At 33.2% G+C, this 17,744-nt stretch overlaps 1 protein-coding gene and 1 long non-coding RNA gene across 2 annotated transcripts in view; one reads left to right on the forward strand and one right to left on the reverse strand.

The window, feature by feature from the left end:
- The window catches only part of LOC148170735 (uncharacterized), an 86,726-nt gene that overhangs the window by 41,985 nt on the left and 26,997 nt on the right, over positions 1 to 17,744 (forward strand). The window lies entirely within an intron of this gene.
- LOC148170737 (uncharacterized) lies at positions 1,476 to 9,266 on the reverse strand. Its single transcript, XM_088040915.1, has 2 exons — positions 8,704 to 9,266; positions 1,476 to 3,905 (listed from the first exon to the last, which is right to left on the reverse strand). The coding sequence occupies exon 2, from the start codon at positions 3,876 to 3,878 to the stop codon at positions 1,881 to 1,883; it is 1,998 nt and encodes a 665-aa protein (XP_087897041.1). The 5' UTR covers positions 3,879 to 3,905; positions 8,704 to 9,266; the 3' UTR covers positions 1,476 to 1,880.

Genomic DNA, 17,744 nt, shown 5'->3' on the forward strand with positions numbered 1-17,744 from the left:
AATAGTTAAGTTTTTTTTTGCCTAAAAATATTACTAGTATAATACAAAATGTTTAATCTTATCAAAATTAAGTATAATACAAAAATTTTAATTTTATCAAATAATTCATTTCAAAAATTTTATGTTCTCATTATCATTGTTTTTTTGAATCTTTTTTAGCATACTGTCAACATTTAAAATTGTTCTAGGGTGTCATAAAGTAACAAACCAATAACAGTTTTATATTGACAAAATTTTATCGCACAGGTCCCTTGGACCTATACGGGACTAACTGAGGGTTAAGAAATTATCAATTTTTTTTTGCATTTGAACATTTTGAATGAATTTTCTTTTTTTTCGTGGTACTTTTGCAATATTTAATCCTACGGCTTTTAAATCTGAGAAAATTTTGTTTTTTAATATATCAACAAAGTTTCGTATTTTTAAATTACTTTGACCATGAAGCAGTTGTTTTTTAACTATTTTAAACCAACATTCAACATTCGCTTTACTGAATCTAACAGGTGCTTTTTCATTTTCTTTTTTTCTAACAAAGGTGTTAAAATGGTGCAAAAGGCATGTATTTTTCTAAAAATAGTAAATAAACGGTAGGAGTTATTTAGACATTCCGGCTGGGGATTTTTTATGAGTGTTAATTTTAGTTTGCTTCTTTAAAAAAAATAAAACAGAAAAAGGTAAATTTACATATTTTCCGCGTTCCTCCTTAAGGTTACAATCATCAAAAATTTCATCAGTTATAAAAGTACAGTGTTTTTTCAAATCGCAGCCAAAGAATAGTGGCACTTTATTGACCTGAGTTTAATATAGGTATTCATTCACCTTTTACTGTAGACAACAAAATTGTGCAAGCTTTTCTAAAATTTTCCTTTAAATCACTTATATTTGAGGCTTAAATTATTGTTATTGCGTTAAAATCTAAAAAATTTTTTTTGTTTTCTTTTACTTTAAAAAGTTGCCTCGAAATCATTTTAATGTAATGGGAACAACAATTTCTGATTCAAGTTATTTGATTTAAATGCACGTTAAAGGTTTCATTAATGACGAATCGATATGTTACTTGCAGATAAAAAATAGTTATTTTGTTAAACCCACAAAGGATCCCATAATGGCACAACTAACTATTACGTCTAAAATTAGTTACAAATCTTCTAAAATTAACGAAAAAACTAGTTAACGTTGCGGAGTCATGTTAACTAAACAACTTCAATACTGGTATGATTGATTTTCTTTTTCCCAACTTTTTTTCTTTTAAGGAATTATTAATTTTTTCTTGCATTCGAACATTTTTAACGAATTTTCTTTTCTTTCGTGGTCCTTTTGCAATATTTAATTCTACGGCTTTTAAATCCGAGAAAATTTTGTTTTTTAGAATATCAACAACTTTTCCTATCTTTAAATTTGTTATGGGACCTTCTTGGGACTTGTCGTCGTCAAAAAGGGAAATCAGTGATGGGCACTCACAGAGACACTCAATGTACTTAATTAAAATGTATATTCGACAAAAATACGTTTACAGGGTAACCGCAACGTACGATGGTAAAAACGGAATTGAATTATAACAGGGTGGTGGTGGTTTTATATGAGTTCTAACAGATAAAAATGGGTTAAAGACCAAATGTCTAATGGGGGTCGCATCCGGATCAAAGATCAAATACATAATTTCTATTAGAAATACAAATTAAGAATATCTACCCGGATCAAAGGGCAGACGTCTATATTAGGGTAGTATCAGGAGCAAAGGTTAAGCTTAGTTATCAGAGATAAACCTACCACCCACTATACTTTAAGTAATATGAATAAAAATTAATTACAAATACATGAAATATTATTAGTGATTATAACACTCTTCCTCCCTAAGAGTTTTGATATACCTACAAAACTTACAATTTAGATAAACTACTATTTCTTGATCGCAAATTATAAGGATTACTAATAACAGGAGTTTGTTCATTGTTTTCTTCCATTGGAACCGCTGGACTTGTAGTTGTTTCGAAACGTTCTCCAGTGTGGACAGACAGTGCAATGGAGTCACGTCTATTTCGAGGTACCCAAAAGTTGGACAGAAGTTTTCCAGAACATTTCTTTGGGAGAAACCGTCCGACACAAGGAATCCAGGTGCAATCGCAGCAGTATCTCGATATGCAGCAGCAGATAGAGAATATGACAACGAGAACGAAAACCACTGCGATCGAGAATCCGAAAAAGTTGAAATAATGATGATTGCCAAAGGAGTTGTTCATCTCGGTTTCCAGGACGTCGTCGAACTTTTGAAGTTTGAGGTTCGCATGCCGAAGTTCGTCCAAATTATTGCTGTCGATGTGAATAGGATCCATTTGCGAAGCTACCAAAATCTTCTGATTTTCTACACAGCAATCGTCGGAATTGATGTCGACATGTGGAATGTAGTTCGTGAAGTTGTGGGAAATATTGGATGAAGCAACCAAGTTTGTAGTCATCGTGTAGCAGTGACAGTGAGGTGCCAATTCCAAAATTCCAACATCTTTGAACGTAATTTCGATGGCGTTTTCGAAATCAGAGTCGCATGAGATCGTAGCTGGTGTTGCATGGCTCATAGCATATAACCATTGATTACTGGATAATTGATGCCAAACTTCGATGTTTGCTTTGATGGTTCTTGTCATACAATCTTCAGGTATGGACTGGACATCTTCAACTCTAAGTTTCACTTCGCAGATTGGTTGTTGTGACGTTAGACGTATGACAGGTCTTGGACAAAGATATTCGGAATTCAGCAGTTCCAAGCATACAGAGAGATCTTCCAACTGTCCGTAGTGCGTCCTTGTAATGCTCATCATTAGGAAGGAAAAACTAGGATTGATATAGGAATAGACAGTCGAATGATTTGATGGTGAAGGGAGAGGAATTAATTTATATAAAAAGTATCTAATGTTATCTATTAAAGGAATTCTGATAACATAAATTAGAACATCATTATCATAAATTACTGAAATTTTACTTAATGCAAAATAATTGTGAATTTTAAATTCTTGATCTAGAGGAATTGGAAGTTGAGTATTCGATTTAAGTTTGATGTTACTTAGTTCATTCTTAAAATCGGTCGGAGTGACAATGAATGGATGTAGAATATTTTGCTTTGCAAATAATATTGAAGATATTATTGTGTCGCATTCTTCATTTAGCTCGACAATTAGTTCTTCCAATAAAGTTAGATGATTAAGAACAGCTTGAGCTGATACGATATTGTTAATATTTTCCGATACTGATTTACTAAACGAGTTGAATTTATTAATGTTATCATTGAGCTTATTTTCATTTGATTTAAGAGACTGAACAGAGCTGTTATAATTTACTATGGCAGAAGTCAAAACATGAACCTGTTGTCGCATTAAATTTATTGTTTCGCGATGCTTGTCTTGTAAAGCCGTAATGGATTCTGAATAGAATTTTGCATCATTTGCGTCTGGTGTGCCAAACAGCCATTTCATACCGGTAGATATACCGTCAATGAGACCTCGACGCTTACGTGTGACTTTAAGTGTGTGGTCAGTTAAATGCAAAATAGTTTCGAATTTCTTGTAAACCTGGGAAATTTGAATTTTTAAAAAGGCTAAAGATTTTCTACATGTAATCCTTTGTCCATTATGGTTTTCGCACCGGTCGCATAAATCTAGACTATCAACATAAACTTTTTCAATTAAAGTAAGCTTTTCATGTGAAAATGTGAGATTTGTATAAGACAATAACGATAGAAAGCTGTTATATGTTTTGACATGTCCCAAGTTTTGGTAATATATTCCGGCATTTTTAGGAAGCTGCGTGACTTTATGGGAATTAAGACAAAAAATAGATATTGGAAAATGGTTAAAAAGGATAATGATGATGAGATATTTGAGCATATTAGTACTGGTTGTTTTGTTCCTAATCTGAAACAAATGGTTTCAATAGATTTTTGTGATATGTTTTCCGTTGTTTCTTAATAATTACGACGACTGTTTGGTTTGGATTAATTTTTTCTATTTTATAGGGACCTTTATAAGTCGGTGATAGTTTTTTACTATATCCTGGCTTATTTGCTCTATCTTGGATAAGTACCAAATCATCTTTCTTAAAATTATAGTCGTGCGAATTTCTGTCATATCTAATTTTGGATTTTTCTTTGCTTTTTCCTGAATTTTCGCGGGCAATTTCGAATGTTTTGTTTAGTCGGAGTTTTAATTGTTGATGGTAGTCATCATAACTATATCTGAATTCTGGTGAAGAAGTTACTGTTTGTGGTAAAATAGCTTTATTTCCGAAAACTAGCTCAAATGGAGTAAATTTAGTTGTTGTGTGAATTGATGTGTTATACGAAAACATGGCACTTGATACAAACTTATCCCAATCGGTTTGTGTTTTGTTAATAAAGTGTTTGAGGTAATCTTTAAGTGTGGAATGTGAACGTTCTAGAGCTCCATTGCTTTGTGGATGATATGGTGAAGTAGTAATGTGACGGATCTTGAAAAGTTTATTAACTTCTTTAATCAAATTAGAGGTAAAATCAGTGGAGTTATCGGTTACAATCGATTTAGGTATGCCGAAAATCATGATGAATTCGCATAATTTTTCAGCAATCTGCTGAGCTTCATGATTTGGAATTGGATATGCGTATGAAAATTTTGTTAAATCGTCTTGAAGAGTTAGGATGAATCGATTATTACTTTCGGTGATAGGTAATGGACCTACGATATCGAGAAATAATTTTTCAAATGGTTGAGTTGCGGTGGAAGTTATTTCCATCGGTGCTTTAAGAGGGTGACGATTTGTTTTGTTTAACTGACAATCTTTACAACTTTTTATAAATTTTCGTATGTCCTTTTTCATGTTTTTCCATTTGTATATTTCTTTGATTATCTGATACGTTTTGAAAAATCCCCGATGTCCTGCGATGGCAGTACAATGATTTTCTTTCAAAATGTTGTTAATTTCTTCTTCGTCTTTTGGCTCTAATTTGCAACGGTCAGTTATGGAAACTTCAACATCAGTCTGATTGAAAATATAATGAATCATTTCGTGTATTAAATCTATTTTAAATTTCTTATTTAGTAATCGTGGATTTTCAATGAAAATTTTTCTTAAGTTAGCTTCCCGAATTTTCTTTCTCAAATTGAGCAAACTATAAAAGACATCTTTATAGGATGGTACGTCAAAGTGGTTAAGATGTGATATCATTAAAAATGTAGTTTGTTGCGTCTGATCATTCTTCAAAGTTATTGTATCATAACTGTCGATTTCGTGAGGAATTAAGTTTAAATCATAACGTTCAGAGATTGAATTAAAATATTTGTTATTTTGATTAAGGTCTTTTGAAATGAAGAAAGCGTTTGGAAATTTGGAAAATGGTTTTTCGCGAATGTGATTGATTTCGATTAAATCTTGATTTTGATAATGAAAACGAATAAAATCATCATATGATTCGTTGTTTATCATCATTATGGGGTTTCTTGAAAGAGCGTCAGCATTTGAATTTATACGACCCGGTTTGTAATGAATTTCGTAGTCGTATTCCTCTAATTTTAAGCGCCAACGTATGAGTCGCGAAGACGGATCTTTACAATTGAATAACCAAGTTAATGGTCGATGATCAGTGATGATTACAAATTTTTGGCCATAGAGGTATGGTCGAAAGTGTTTTGTAGCCCAAACAATCGCAAGTAATTCTTTTTCTGTTGTACTGTAGTTAGTTTCAGCCTTATTGAGTGTACGAGACGCGAATGAGATTGGTAAGTCTTTACCTAGCTCACCTTGTGATAAAACAGCGCCTATCGCGTAATTTGAAGCGTCCGTAGTTAAAATAAAAGGTTTCGTGTAATCAGGATATTGCAAAATTGGTTCATTTATTAAGGCATTTTTGAAATGCTGGAAAGCGTTTTCTTGTTCTGTATTCCAAACAAATTTTACACCCTTTTTTAACAAAGTTGTTAATGGTTTTGCAATAGACGAAAAGTCTTTAACAAATTTTCTATAATATCCCATTAAACCGAGAAATTGTTTAATCGATTTTTGATCGACAGGTGTAGGATAGTCGACAATTGCACGAATCTTTTCAGGATTTGGTTTTACGCCATTATCAGTAATAACATGACCCAAATATGAGATTTCCTTATGTAAAAATTCGCATTTGTCGGGTTGTAATTTTAAATTGTTTGTTCTTAACCGTTCGAAAACGTTTTGCAATTTGTCGTTATGTTCCTGTAATGAAGAGGCATATATTATGATGTCGTCTAAATATGTGAAGCATTGACTTCCTTCAAGACCAGTTAATACTGATTTCATTAATCTACTAAAAGTTGCAGGTGCATTTTTTAGTCCGAAAGGCATGCGAAGATATTCGTAATGCCCATTAGGTGTTGAAAAAGCTGTTTTATTGACGTCTTCAGGTCTTACTAATATTTGATTAAATCCCATTGCTAAGTCCAGAGTAGTGAAATATTTACTATGTCCCAACTGATCCAAAATATGGTCTATATTTGGAATTGGAAAGGAATCGCCTACTGTGAAATTATTAAGTTGACGATAATCTGTTACAATGCGCCATTTACGTTTACCTGAAGTGTCTGTTCTAGTTTTAGGCACAACCCAAAGTGGGCTGTTGTATGGACTCTTTGATGGTCTGATTATATTGTCTTTTAGCATTTGATTTATCTGATTTTCAACTTCGATTTCGTGAACTTTTGGATAACGATAGATTTTGGATGAAATCGGTTTTACATTTGTTGTTATTATTTCGTGTTGAACCGTTTCCGTATGTGTTAAATTATCACCCGGAAGATAAAAGATATCGTCATATGATTTACAGAGATCCATGAGTGTAAATTTCTCTTCTGGATTTAAATGTTCCAATCGTAAATTGGTTTGTAATAGATCCGATCTATTTTTTAAATTTTGGCTTTTGTTTACAGAGTCTTTGTTTATCGTGAAACATGCATGACTGTCGAATTCCTCTAATACTAAGTCGATTTTCTCGATTTTGATTATTTTATTAGAAGAATTAAGAATTGTGGTTAATGCTTTTCCGTTTTCATTAACTTTCAGAATTGCCTTAGCAAGATAGACATCGTCAAGAATTTTGATTTCAGGAGTTAGACCTTCTGAAATATTTTTATTTAGAATGTTAGCTTCAACTATTGTCTCAGAACGAGGTGGAAGATAATAGCAGTTATTGTTGACAACATTTGAATTAAAACTGAGTTTTAAAGGAAATGGCAGATCTTTAAGTTTTAATTCAGATTTTTCGTAATTGATTTCGGCTTTTTGTTGAGTTAGTAGAAAATCGTTGCCAATTAAACCGTCGAATGGAATATTCGTATTGTCTTTAACAATGTAAAATTTAATCGTTATCTTGTGATTAAAGAAATTTAAATCTAAAGATACGCTACCGACTGTGTCAACTAAACCGTTTGCACTCAAACCGTTCAGCGAAACTTTATCTTGAGGATTATAAAAAACACCTTTTAGTTTTCGTAATTTATCCACTTTAATTAGACTTACACTTGCCCCTGTGTCTACAAGAAATTTGAAATCCAAATTCTGGTGATTAACCGATAAATAACAGGCACTATCATTATGAGATAAAAAGACGTTTTCTATTTTTAGTTTATGATTATTGGGGTTCTCGACTCGATTATTTTTAGACTCATGATGATTATTATTATTATTAATAATGCATTTACAAACATTTAGATTTTCGTTTTGACTTCTTGCCGATTTAAGATTTAGAGTAAGTCCACAGGTACGGCAGTTACCTGGGACTGTACGGAGTTTAAATGTACATCGGCTTGGGAAGTTGTAGTTTGATTTTGTCGTTTTTTGTTATTGTTATATTCGCGTTTTCGACATTCGTGAATCAAATGTCCAGATTTTTTGCAATAATTACATGTTTTATTTTGATTTGAATTTTGATTGCTCGCGCTGGATGCGTTTTGATTATTGAAATTCACGTTATTATCGTTGCCTTTTTTTCTCGTTCGACAATCTTTAAGTAAATGACCAGGTTTTTTGCAGAAGTTACAAATTTTTACAGAGTTAAAATTGTTAATTTTTCGAACTTGCAAATGTTTTTCTTCTAATAAAGCTTCCGAAAGTGCAGATGCTAATGTAGATGGTTTACTACGACGAAGAGCTGTAGAAATTTCGTCTGATGAATGAAGAATGAATCGTTGTAAAGCCATCTCGCGAATTGAATCTAATCTACCTTGTAAATTTATATCACCTCTATGTTTAAGAGAAATTGCATTTAAAACACGAGTTCGAATCTGGTCTAACCTAGTGTGAAATGAATGTACTGATTCCGTTCTGTTTTGTCTAATATTATTTAAATCTTCAAGCAACTGAGTTAAGTCTCTATTATCAGAAAAAGCTTCGGTTAAAACATTTTTTAAGTCATCCCAATTAGTAAATTCTTTTTCCTGAATTTGAGCTCTAGCTGATCCCTTTAGTTTTGACACAATATAAACAAGCATTAAACTTTTTTGTGTACCTTCACACAACTTATAAGCGTTCTCACAGTTTTGAAGAAACTCATAAAAATCTCGTCGATCTCCCGAAAATGAATCAGGTATTAAAGACCTTATATCAGAGAAATTATGGACTGGAGTTGCTGGAGTTGTTGGAGTTTCAGGCATGATTATAACAAGCAATAACAAGTAGCACAAAAAACAGCAAGAAAAATAAATCTCTGCTTACCGCGAAAGAATCCTGCGTTTTCTTTGGAATGTTGATCCCGATGGTTTCAATCTTCCAATGCTCCCAATCGAATGCTTCTAATCTTCCAATTAAATGTTCCCAATCCCACTTCTGACACCAATTTTTTGTTATGGGACCTTCTTGGGACTTGTCGTCGTCAAAAAGGGAAATCAGTGATGGGCACTCACAGAGACACTCAATGTACTTAATTAAAATGTATATTCGACAAAAATACGTTTACAGGGTAACCGCAACGTACGATGGTAAAAACGGAATTGAATTATAACAGGGTGGTGGTGGTTTTATATGAGTTCTAACAGATAAAAATGGGTTAAAGACCAAATGTCTAATGGGGGTCGCATCCGGATCAAAGATCAAATACATAATTTCTATTAGAAATACAAATTAAGAATATCTACCCGGATCAAAGGGCAGACGTCTATATTAGGGTAGTATCAGGAGCAAAGGTTAAGCTTAGTTATCAGAGATAAACCTACCACCCACTATACTTTAAGTAATATGAATAAAAATTAATTACAAATACATGAAATATTATTAGTGATTATAACAAATTACTTTGACCATAAAACAGTTGTTTTTTAACTATTTTAAACCAACATTCAACATTTGCATTACTGAATCTAAAAGGTTCATTTTCATTTTTTCTTTCTAACAAAGGTGTTAAAATAGCTGTCAATAATGGTGCAAAAGGAATGCATTTTTTTTTAAATAGGGAATAAACGGTAGGAGTTATTTGGTGTTGCGGGAACGTGGAATCGGTAATCAAACGATAAGATTAAAACAGTTTTTTCTTAATACAATGTAAATGAAGGATTTAAGGTTTGATGAATAGATGATTCTGCTAGACACTGAGAAATGTCGCTCCAGTCGCCAAATTTGGTGGCGCCAATTTCAACACTCGAATGGAGCGTCACGCAAGGAAGAAATGCCCAGCGGCTTGACATCGTTTTTCCTTTGGCAAACCCTTAGTTAAAATGTCAGCTGGCATCTTCTCGGATTGAAGATGTTCTAGTTCTAGATGCATTCAACGATGGCATTTAAATTTGAACTTGCCGCCATCTTCTTTGCATCCTAGTGCATTTGGTGAAGATCTAGGTGACGCTTTGTTCCACGCGCGTGCGCTAGATGATTTCGCCAACATTTTGCGTCCTCCAACTTACATTTGAGGCTTGAATCATTTTGCCACAAAAGTAATTTTTTTTATGTTTTCTTACTTTTACTTTAAAAAGCTGCCTCGAAATCATTTAAATGTAATGGGAAGAACAATTTCTATAGGTATTTGATTTAAATCCACTTTAGAGGTTTGATTAGTGACGAATCGATATGTTGCTATAGGCAGGCATCTTGTTAAAACCTAAGCACAAAGGATCATATAATACCAAAACTAACTATGTATTACGACAAAAATTCGCTAAATTAGCTATAAATCTAATTAACGTTGTCGAGTCATGTTTTGATCTAAACAACTCGAATAATGTTATAATTTTCATTCTTCCTCATTTTTTTTTTCGTTTAAGGAGTTGTCAAATTTTTCTTGCATCGAACATTTTTAATGAATTTTCTTGTCTTTCGTGGTACTTTTGCAACAGAGAATTTTGTTTTTTAAAATATCTACAAATTTTCCTATGTTTAAATTACTTAGACCCTGAAGCGGTTGTCTTTTACCTATTTATAACCAAAACTCAACATTTGCATTACTAAATCTAAAAGGTGCATTTTCATTTTTTTCTAACAGGTGTTAAAGTGGCTGTCCACAAAATAATATGATAAAAGTAGTGTTTTCCTAAATCGAAGGCAAAGAATAGTGGCAAATAAATTGACCTGTGTTTATTATAGACCGTTTCAAAGTCTTCATTTTTCACGGTTGACAACAAAATTATGCAAGCTATTCTAAACTTTTCTTTTAAATCACTTGTTTTTGAGGCTTAAATTGCTTAAAATAGATATTGCTATAATTTTCTTTTACGTGGAATTTTTCTTTTACTTTAAACAGTTGCGTCGAAATCATTTTAATGTAATGGGAACAACAACTTCTGATGCAAGTTATTTGATTTAAATCCACGTTAGAAGTTTGATTAGTGACGAATCCATATGTTGCTGCTTGCAGATAAGAAAATAGAGTCATTTCATTAAATCTTAAACACAAAGAATCACATAATAGCAAAACAATTAGGTCTAAAATTGGCCAATTTTTGTGACATTGAACTGTTACAAATCCTCTAAAATAGCGAAAAAGCTGTTTAGCGGTACCGAGTTATGTTTTAAGGTACACAACTCGTTACTTAAATGTAACGTGCCTGCATAGTAATACATTTATTCTTTTTTGTGCAAAATTCTAACTTTATTATTACTAAATGAATCAGTAGCATCAAAGTAACAAGTGCGATTACTGGAATTTCTAATACAGTTTCTAACTGACGCTTATTATATAAATAAACTTCAAAGTTACCATCAGGAAATTGGATATACTTTTCATTCTTTTCATTCTGAGAGTAGCAATATGTCTAATTTCCCATTATTTATGAAAATCACTTCCGAATATACTTTTTGGTAAACCGGTAAAGATCTGACGTCTTGCCAATTTCCTTCCGCCTTTAATGATGGGTTAAATAAATAAGTAAAAAGTGCATTTATTTTCTTTCTCTTAAGACTGTATCAACTCATACAAAATGTTTGTTGATTTTCTTATTCTGGGTTTTTCTACTTTTGTTTAAGATTCAAAGTTATAATCATCAGTACAAAAAGACAATCTTTCTACAACATTTTTTCTTGTATTGTTCAACATTCTTGGTGTCACTTGAAGGATTTCTTCTTTCAGTTCTTGAGTACTTGTATGAATCCCCACAAGAAAAAAATCGCATGGATTTAGATCCGGGGATCGAACTGGCCAGTTCACATCTCCAAATTTGCTTAGTAATTTATCTTGTAATTGGTCTCATAGTAGTCTTATTTTTTGTTGTGAGGATGGCTAGGTGCCCCGTCTTGCTGAAACTATATGTATGTGATTGTCTTCATTCATGCCGATGGCCGAAGAAACGTTTCACATACTAAACTGAATTTTGTGATTTTAATGAAGTGATGAAATGTGGCCGAAAAAGTAACATAACAGGTCAAAAAGTCGCATCTCACTGTCTATCACTCATTCACTACCATTAAAAGTTAAGTATTTACTATTGTTGTAATGTAGCAATTTTGTTTGTCTTCGAGTTTAAAGTGTAGTTTCTATGAACCGATTAAGCATTTTTAAGTTAAGAATTAATATGGATTTTCTTTCCATTTGGTTTAGTTCTTAAAAAATAGCTAGAAGTAATTTGGCCTTTCCTTAAGATTTCTCAACTGGTTATGTTGTCCTGAGTGAGGGCTTCTTGCTTCCTGATAGAGTACTACTTTTAAGTGCGTTTTTATTGGAAAAAAATCGATTTTTAACAGTCGTATTGACACATTTTGTTAATTATGAACAAATAGAACCTTTGTATAATTTTCACCACAATCGACTCAGCGCATTCCTTTTTATGCAAATGAGTATACAGGCTGTACCCGAATAAAGTGCAAAGATTTTTACCCCAATATCAGACACCGCTGTATGCCGATTTTGCAAAAAAAAATCGAAATTCGAATGGGGCAAAACCCCCTCGGATTACCCGTAATTCGACGCTTATGGGATCGAATTCAGCAACTGTTTCCCAAAGACTGCAAAAATTTGAACAATTTGACCCACATTTCTCTACCACAATTAATGTTAAACTCACGGAACTCCAATAAAGACATTTTTTGCCACTTGATTATTACCGTTTTTATTCCCTACTCTTTGATGGCCTGAACTGAACTTGATAATAAACTGACCTACCATAATAGACCTCAGTGGCGCCTGCTAATTTCTGCAGAAAATCGTTTCGAAACGCAAAATTTGGTCATTATGTCAAACTGCGTTGTCTGATATGAATATTAGACTCTAGTTGCCTAGGAAATTTTACTCCACTTCTGTATTGATGTCGGCATTTTCTCTTGCTCTCTGGGTCACGAGTTCTGGGACACCCTGTATATGGAATACACAACTAAAAAGCACTACAATTGGTCACTACATACGCTATAACCTATCCACTTATCCCACAAACGAAGTTTAGAAAATTACTCGCAACGCGGCGCCACTATATCTCGTTTTGCCGAATCTGGAAATAATCGCTTCTTTTCTGTCACGTTGGTCTAGTTGAACTTCGCTTTGAACAACGAGAACTACAGAGTGATTCTTACTAATATTAATCATAGATTGCTTTGCAAATTTTGACGTGGGGCGTGGCGTAATTCGCTGCTAGTCTATTAATTAATTATTTTTCGTTAATATTGAGCATTGAACAACTGCTAATTGTTTTTGCACTATTGATGCGAACAGCAGGGATGTAAATTTAGTGTAGTTCAAGCATATTTTGATCAATTAAAATGAATTTGTTTAACCGCGAAATGTTACCACATGTCACGCCTTTGGGCTCTAACTTTGCTGTCGCAGATCTGTCATCTGTCAAGTCAGGTATAAGCTCTGCCGTTTATTAAAAAAACTACAATAAACAAATAAAGAAATACTTAAAGTAACTAATACTTGCCCAAGTGATAAATTCTAGAACGGCGGTGGAAAACAAGGGGGCGGTTTCCAATGCACGCTAGTTTTACAAAAACTCATTTGAACTATGTCTAGTGTAATTTGGACTTCAACGTTCAACGTCAAAATGACAATTAATGTAATAGGTTTATTGGTCACGGACACTTCAAATTTATAAAACTCAAACGAATATTTTTATTTATTTGACGTTTTACAATATTGCTATGAACACATTTTTCAAAAATGTTCTGAAAATAGCTTTCAGAGAAATCTGCATATTTCGATGCAAAACGACGATTTCTCGCTGATTTTCGCCGTTTTCTGGCTTGAATTTGCAAAGAAAGGCTCGAAATCTACAAAGCCATCACTTTGTACCAAGATTTAACGGCTAAATTGCAATAAAACAGCAGAAATCTGAAAGAAATTATCAAAATTCTTAGAGAAATCCGCATATTTCGATGTAAAACGACGATTTTTCGCTGATTTTCGTTGTTTTCTTTCTTGAATTCGCAAAGAAAGGCTCGAAATCAACAAAACCATCAATTTTTATCAAAATTCAACGGCTGAATTGCAAGAAAACAGCAGAAATCTGCACGAAGTCATCAAAATTCTTAGAGAAATCCGTATATTTCGATGCAAAACGACGATTTCTCGCTGATTTTCGTTGTTTTCTGGCTTGAATTCGCAAAGAAAGGCTCGAAATCTACAAAACCATCACTTTTTACCAAGATTTAACGGCTAAATTGCAATAAATCAGCAGAAATCTGAACGAAATCATCAAAATTCTTAGAGAAATCCACATATTTCGATGCAAAACGACGATTTTCCGCTGATTTTCGATGTTTTCTGGCTTGAATTCGCAAAAAAAGAGGTCGAAATCTACAAAATCATTACTTTTTATCAAGAGCTAACGGTTGAATTGCAAGAAAACAGCAGAAATTTGCACGAAATCATCAAAATTCTTAGAGAAATCCGCATATTTCGATGCAAAACGACGATTTTTCGCTGATTTTCGTTGTTTTCTGGCTTGAATTCGCAAAGAAAGGCTCGAAATCCACAAAACCATCACTTTTTAGCAAGATTTTACGATTTGACCACAACTATACATAGGAACTACTACTATATATATGTATAAATCAAAAATTATAAAGTGGATTCATCAAGTTTCGAATTTTTTGAAGAAGAATGTCCCGAACTTTGGTTGATAAAAAAAATGTAAAAACTTGATTTTCCAAATCTTCGAGTGACTTTGACGCCTGTTCTAATTTCCTTGGCACTTCTAAGATACACAGGTGTTCTGTCTCATCGTACGGTTCAAATATAAGGTGCGTTTTATTAATTGTCACATTGGCATAGAATGTAGAACCCTTAAATTGGAATTCATTAAATATCAAATGTATGTATATATAATAATATTGAATTATCTCCAATTTAACTCTTCCATTATATTTTGTCATTTTGTTCAGTCGACACTGCTCTGTTTCAATCCAACTGCTTAAAAGTACTTCTACCTTATCTGAAAATTAAAAAAAAAAATTTCATTTTTTATAATTTAAGAATAGATACCGCTTGCCATTTCGGACAACGACGACTGAAGCGTCTTTAAAATGGCACTTTTTTCCATTTTGCTCCTGTGCAGTGCTAAAACAGCAATTCGGTTTTCTTAATCTGACCACTCCATTGTAAAACTTGCAAAAATTTTAATTTTTTTTTGCTTTTAACAAGTAGTTTAAACTTTAGTTGCCTTAAGGAAACGGTCAAAATCTTATCATCCTAGGCCTAATTACTACATTGTACATTTTTAAAACTGTAACAATACTTATGTCTCTACTAGGTATAATCAAAATGTGACCGACCATGCCAGAATCTAGGAAACACTTTCTTGACATTGCGTTATTGATTGGGTTATGCCAGAAAAAATCTTGAACAAATTAAGTACTACATACTTGAATGATAAAATGTCGTTTTCTGCACTACTGTCGTCATATTTGAAAATTTTACTTTTCTATTTCGGGTTCATAATAAAGATATTTCGATACGCGTTTGAGCGTATTTCGGTATCGTAATGGACCAATCCCGTGCCAATATTTCCAAGAGCATATATTTTCTTAGGTTTGCAGCAGACAAACCATCAACCTGCCGTCAACGTTGACAGTTTAGATTTTGGTTTTGATAAACCATGATAAATCGATCAATACAATGCGCTCCGGTAACCTCAAAACGTCACACCTGTCTAACTGTCAAAACATTTTGCAATTGTCAACTACCGTTAAATTCCCTAGATTTCGAAATCAAGTTTTTTCGTTTAAAATAAGGCGAAATAGAAAAAATAGCGTATGATACTTGTTCATAATGCATTTTGCCGCACTTACTACTTTATGACAGCTCGTCGTGTCTTAACAACGTGCGTGCGGCAAAATGATCAATATGAAACGCGTTTCATAATGTACTATTTCGATATTCAAAAATATTTTTTCACTATGATCCATTTAAGACATTTCTGGTCACGTCTATTTTTCTTAATCTACCAAATTTCGGCACCAAAATTTCAGATTTTTTTTTGCCGATCAAGACTTTTGGGTATAATTCAATTTCAATGAAGTCCAGGATTTGTTGTTTGTCCCACGGAACGTTAAATTTGATGTAGAGTCTCCTCTGCCTTCCATTCAAAGTGGTCTGAAGGTTACATTTTGGTGTGAATATTTTTAATAAAAAAACTTTCCCTGTGTAAGCATCTCGTTGAATATTTTTCAAACGTTTTATTAAACTGTGATCTGATTGTTGGTGGATCTTGGTTGATGGGAGGAAAAAATATTTTTAAGTTCTAAACATTGGAACTTTGGTCGGGGTGCCGGATGAGTATTCTTTCGTCCAAATTTACTGTGAATGGTGAATTTACTGTAAAACTGCGTGCTCAAAGTTCCCAAATTTGTGCCAGTAAATGACGCCACATAACCCCTGGATTGTTGACTTTGGCAGAATTTATTTCAACAATGAAAAGTGGAAGAAAAATTCAAGAAAAATATGTAAATTAACCTAGAAACTTGTCATTTTTGACATTTTTGAAGTTCCAGACACCTGAATTTTAGCGCTTATTTTGACTCAAAAGTGACGCCATTTATGTGTCAGGTCTGGAACTTTAGAAATGTCAAAAATGACAAGTTTTTAGGTTAATTTACATATTTTTCTTGAATTTTAAGCATAATTTGACCTGACCTGACCCAAAAGTGGCGCCATCTATTTTTCAAATCTGGAACTTCAGAAATGTCAAAAATGACAAGTTTCTAGGTTAATTTACGTATTTTTCTTGAATTTTAAGCATAATTTGAAGTGAAGCCACTGAAGTATGATGGCTTTACATGCAGTTAGCGATGCTCTGGCCATCGTCGGTTCAGCGATTATGATTAGCTACTGTTTTTACCATTAATTTTCTCATGTTCATGTTCATGTTACCATTGCGTTGTCATTCTCAACTGCAATTTCATCAACACCAAGTTCTTCAACATCTACTGTTTTGACAACAGCGCCTGTTAATTCAAGTGATTCCTTTTTTTTGGGATGATTTCTCTCCTGTTTCTTTATATTAATAATTTAGTCTCGCTTTTTTCTTGTGCTACATTTCCAACCATCAAATGTCTTTTTCCATTGATTTGTAGTGCGTTTTGGTCTGCCGCAACTGTAAGAAAAATGTAAGATCTTGTTGGTCCTCGTCTAGTCTTCTTTTTTTGTCTTTTGCTTCTTTGCAAGTCCTTACAAGGTTTTTCTACTTCTGTTTGCTACCTGTGTATTGTGATGATGTGTAAATCAAATATAACTTTGATTAAATTCATTATAACAGAAGATGTACATTTTTTACCAGGTCGACTTCTGACTTGATAATATATCGGCTATGCCTTTTTTTTGGATTCAACCGCAGTAATCAATGTTTCCCATTCTCTGAAAGCCCAAATTTTTCTACGAGTCGACGACTTGCCGTTATCATTTGATAAACAGAAGACAATCTTTTAATAATTCTCGAGCAAAGCTTATCGTCTAGAGCATTTTGATGTTGGAATTTGCAACTTTGTGCTTGGAACTTACGTCGCATAACCTAAAACTCGATAAAAAAAACGTGCAAAGCTAAAGTTGGTAGGAGTAACAAGTAGGGCGGGAGGCGAAATTTCACTTATACAGTAGAATCTCGATTATGCGGGTACGGATTATCCATGCAAGGGTGTTCGTTTTATTATGCCTGCATTACAAAAAACACCAATCGAAAACCAACTACTTCGTACTTTTGCTTCCATTGTTAGAAAACTTAAAATCTGGAATTTCACGAGTAATGGTTGGGGTAGTTTAATGAAATTTAGGTCAATCCAAATAAGCGAAAACTGCCGCTATTCCTGCTCTGCTCTTCTTGCATTACTACGTGCTTTATACAGTATGT

Source organism: Gnatocerus cornutus, chromosome 7 (genome assembly GCF_029298725.1).
Source record: "Gnatocerus cornutus isolate USDA-ARS CGAHR chromosome 7, icGnaCorn1.1, whole genome shotgun sequence".
In the NCBI taxonomy this organism is placed as follows: Eukaryota; Metazoa; Arthropoda; class Insecta; order Coleoptera; family Tenebrionidae; genus Gnatocerus; species Gnatocerus cornutus.

What these genes read in the sequence shown, in the direction of transcription:
- LOC148170737 (XM_088040915.1), bottom strand. Translation starts at nt 3,878, where the DNA reads ATGCTCAAATATCTCATCATCATTATCCTTTTTAACCATTTTCCAATA.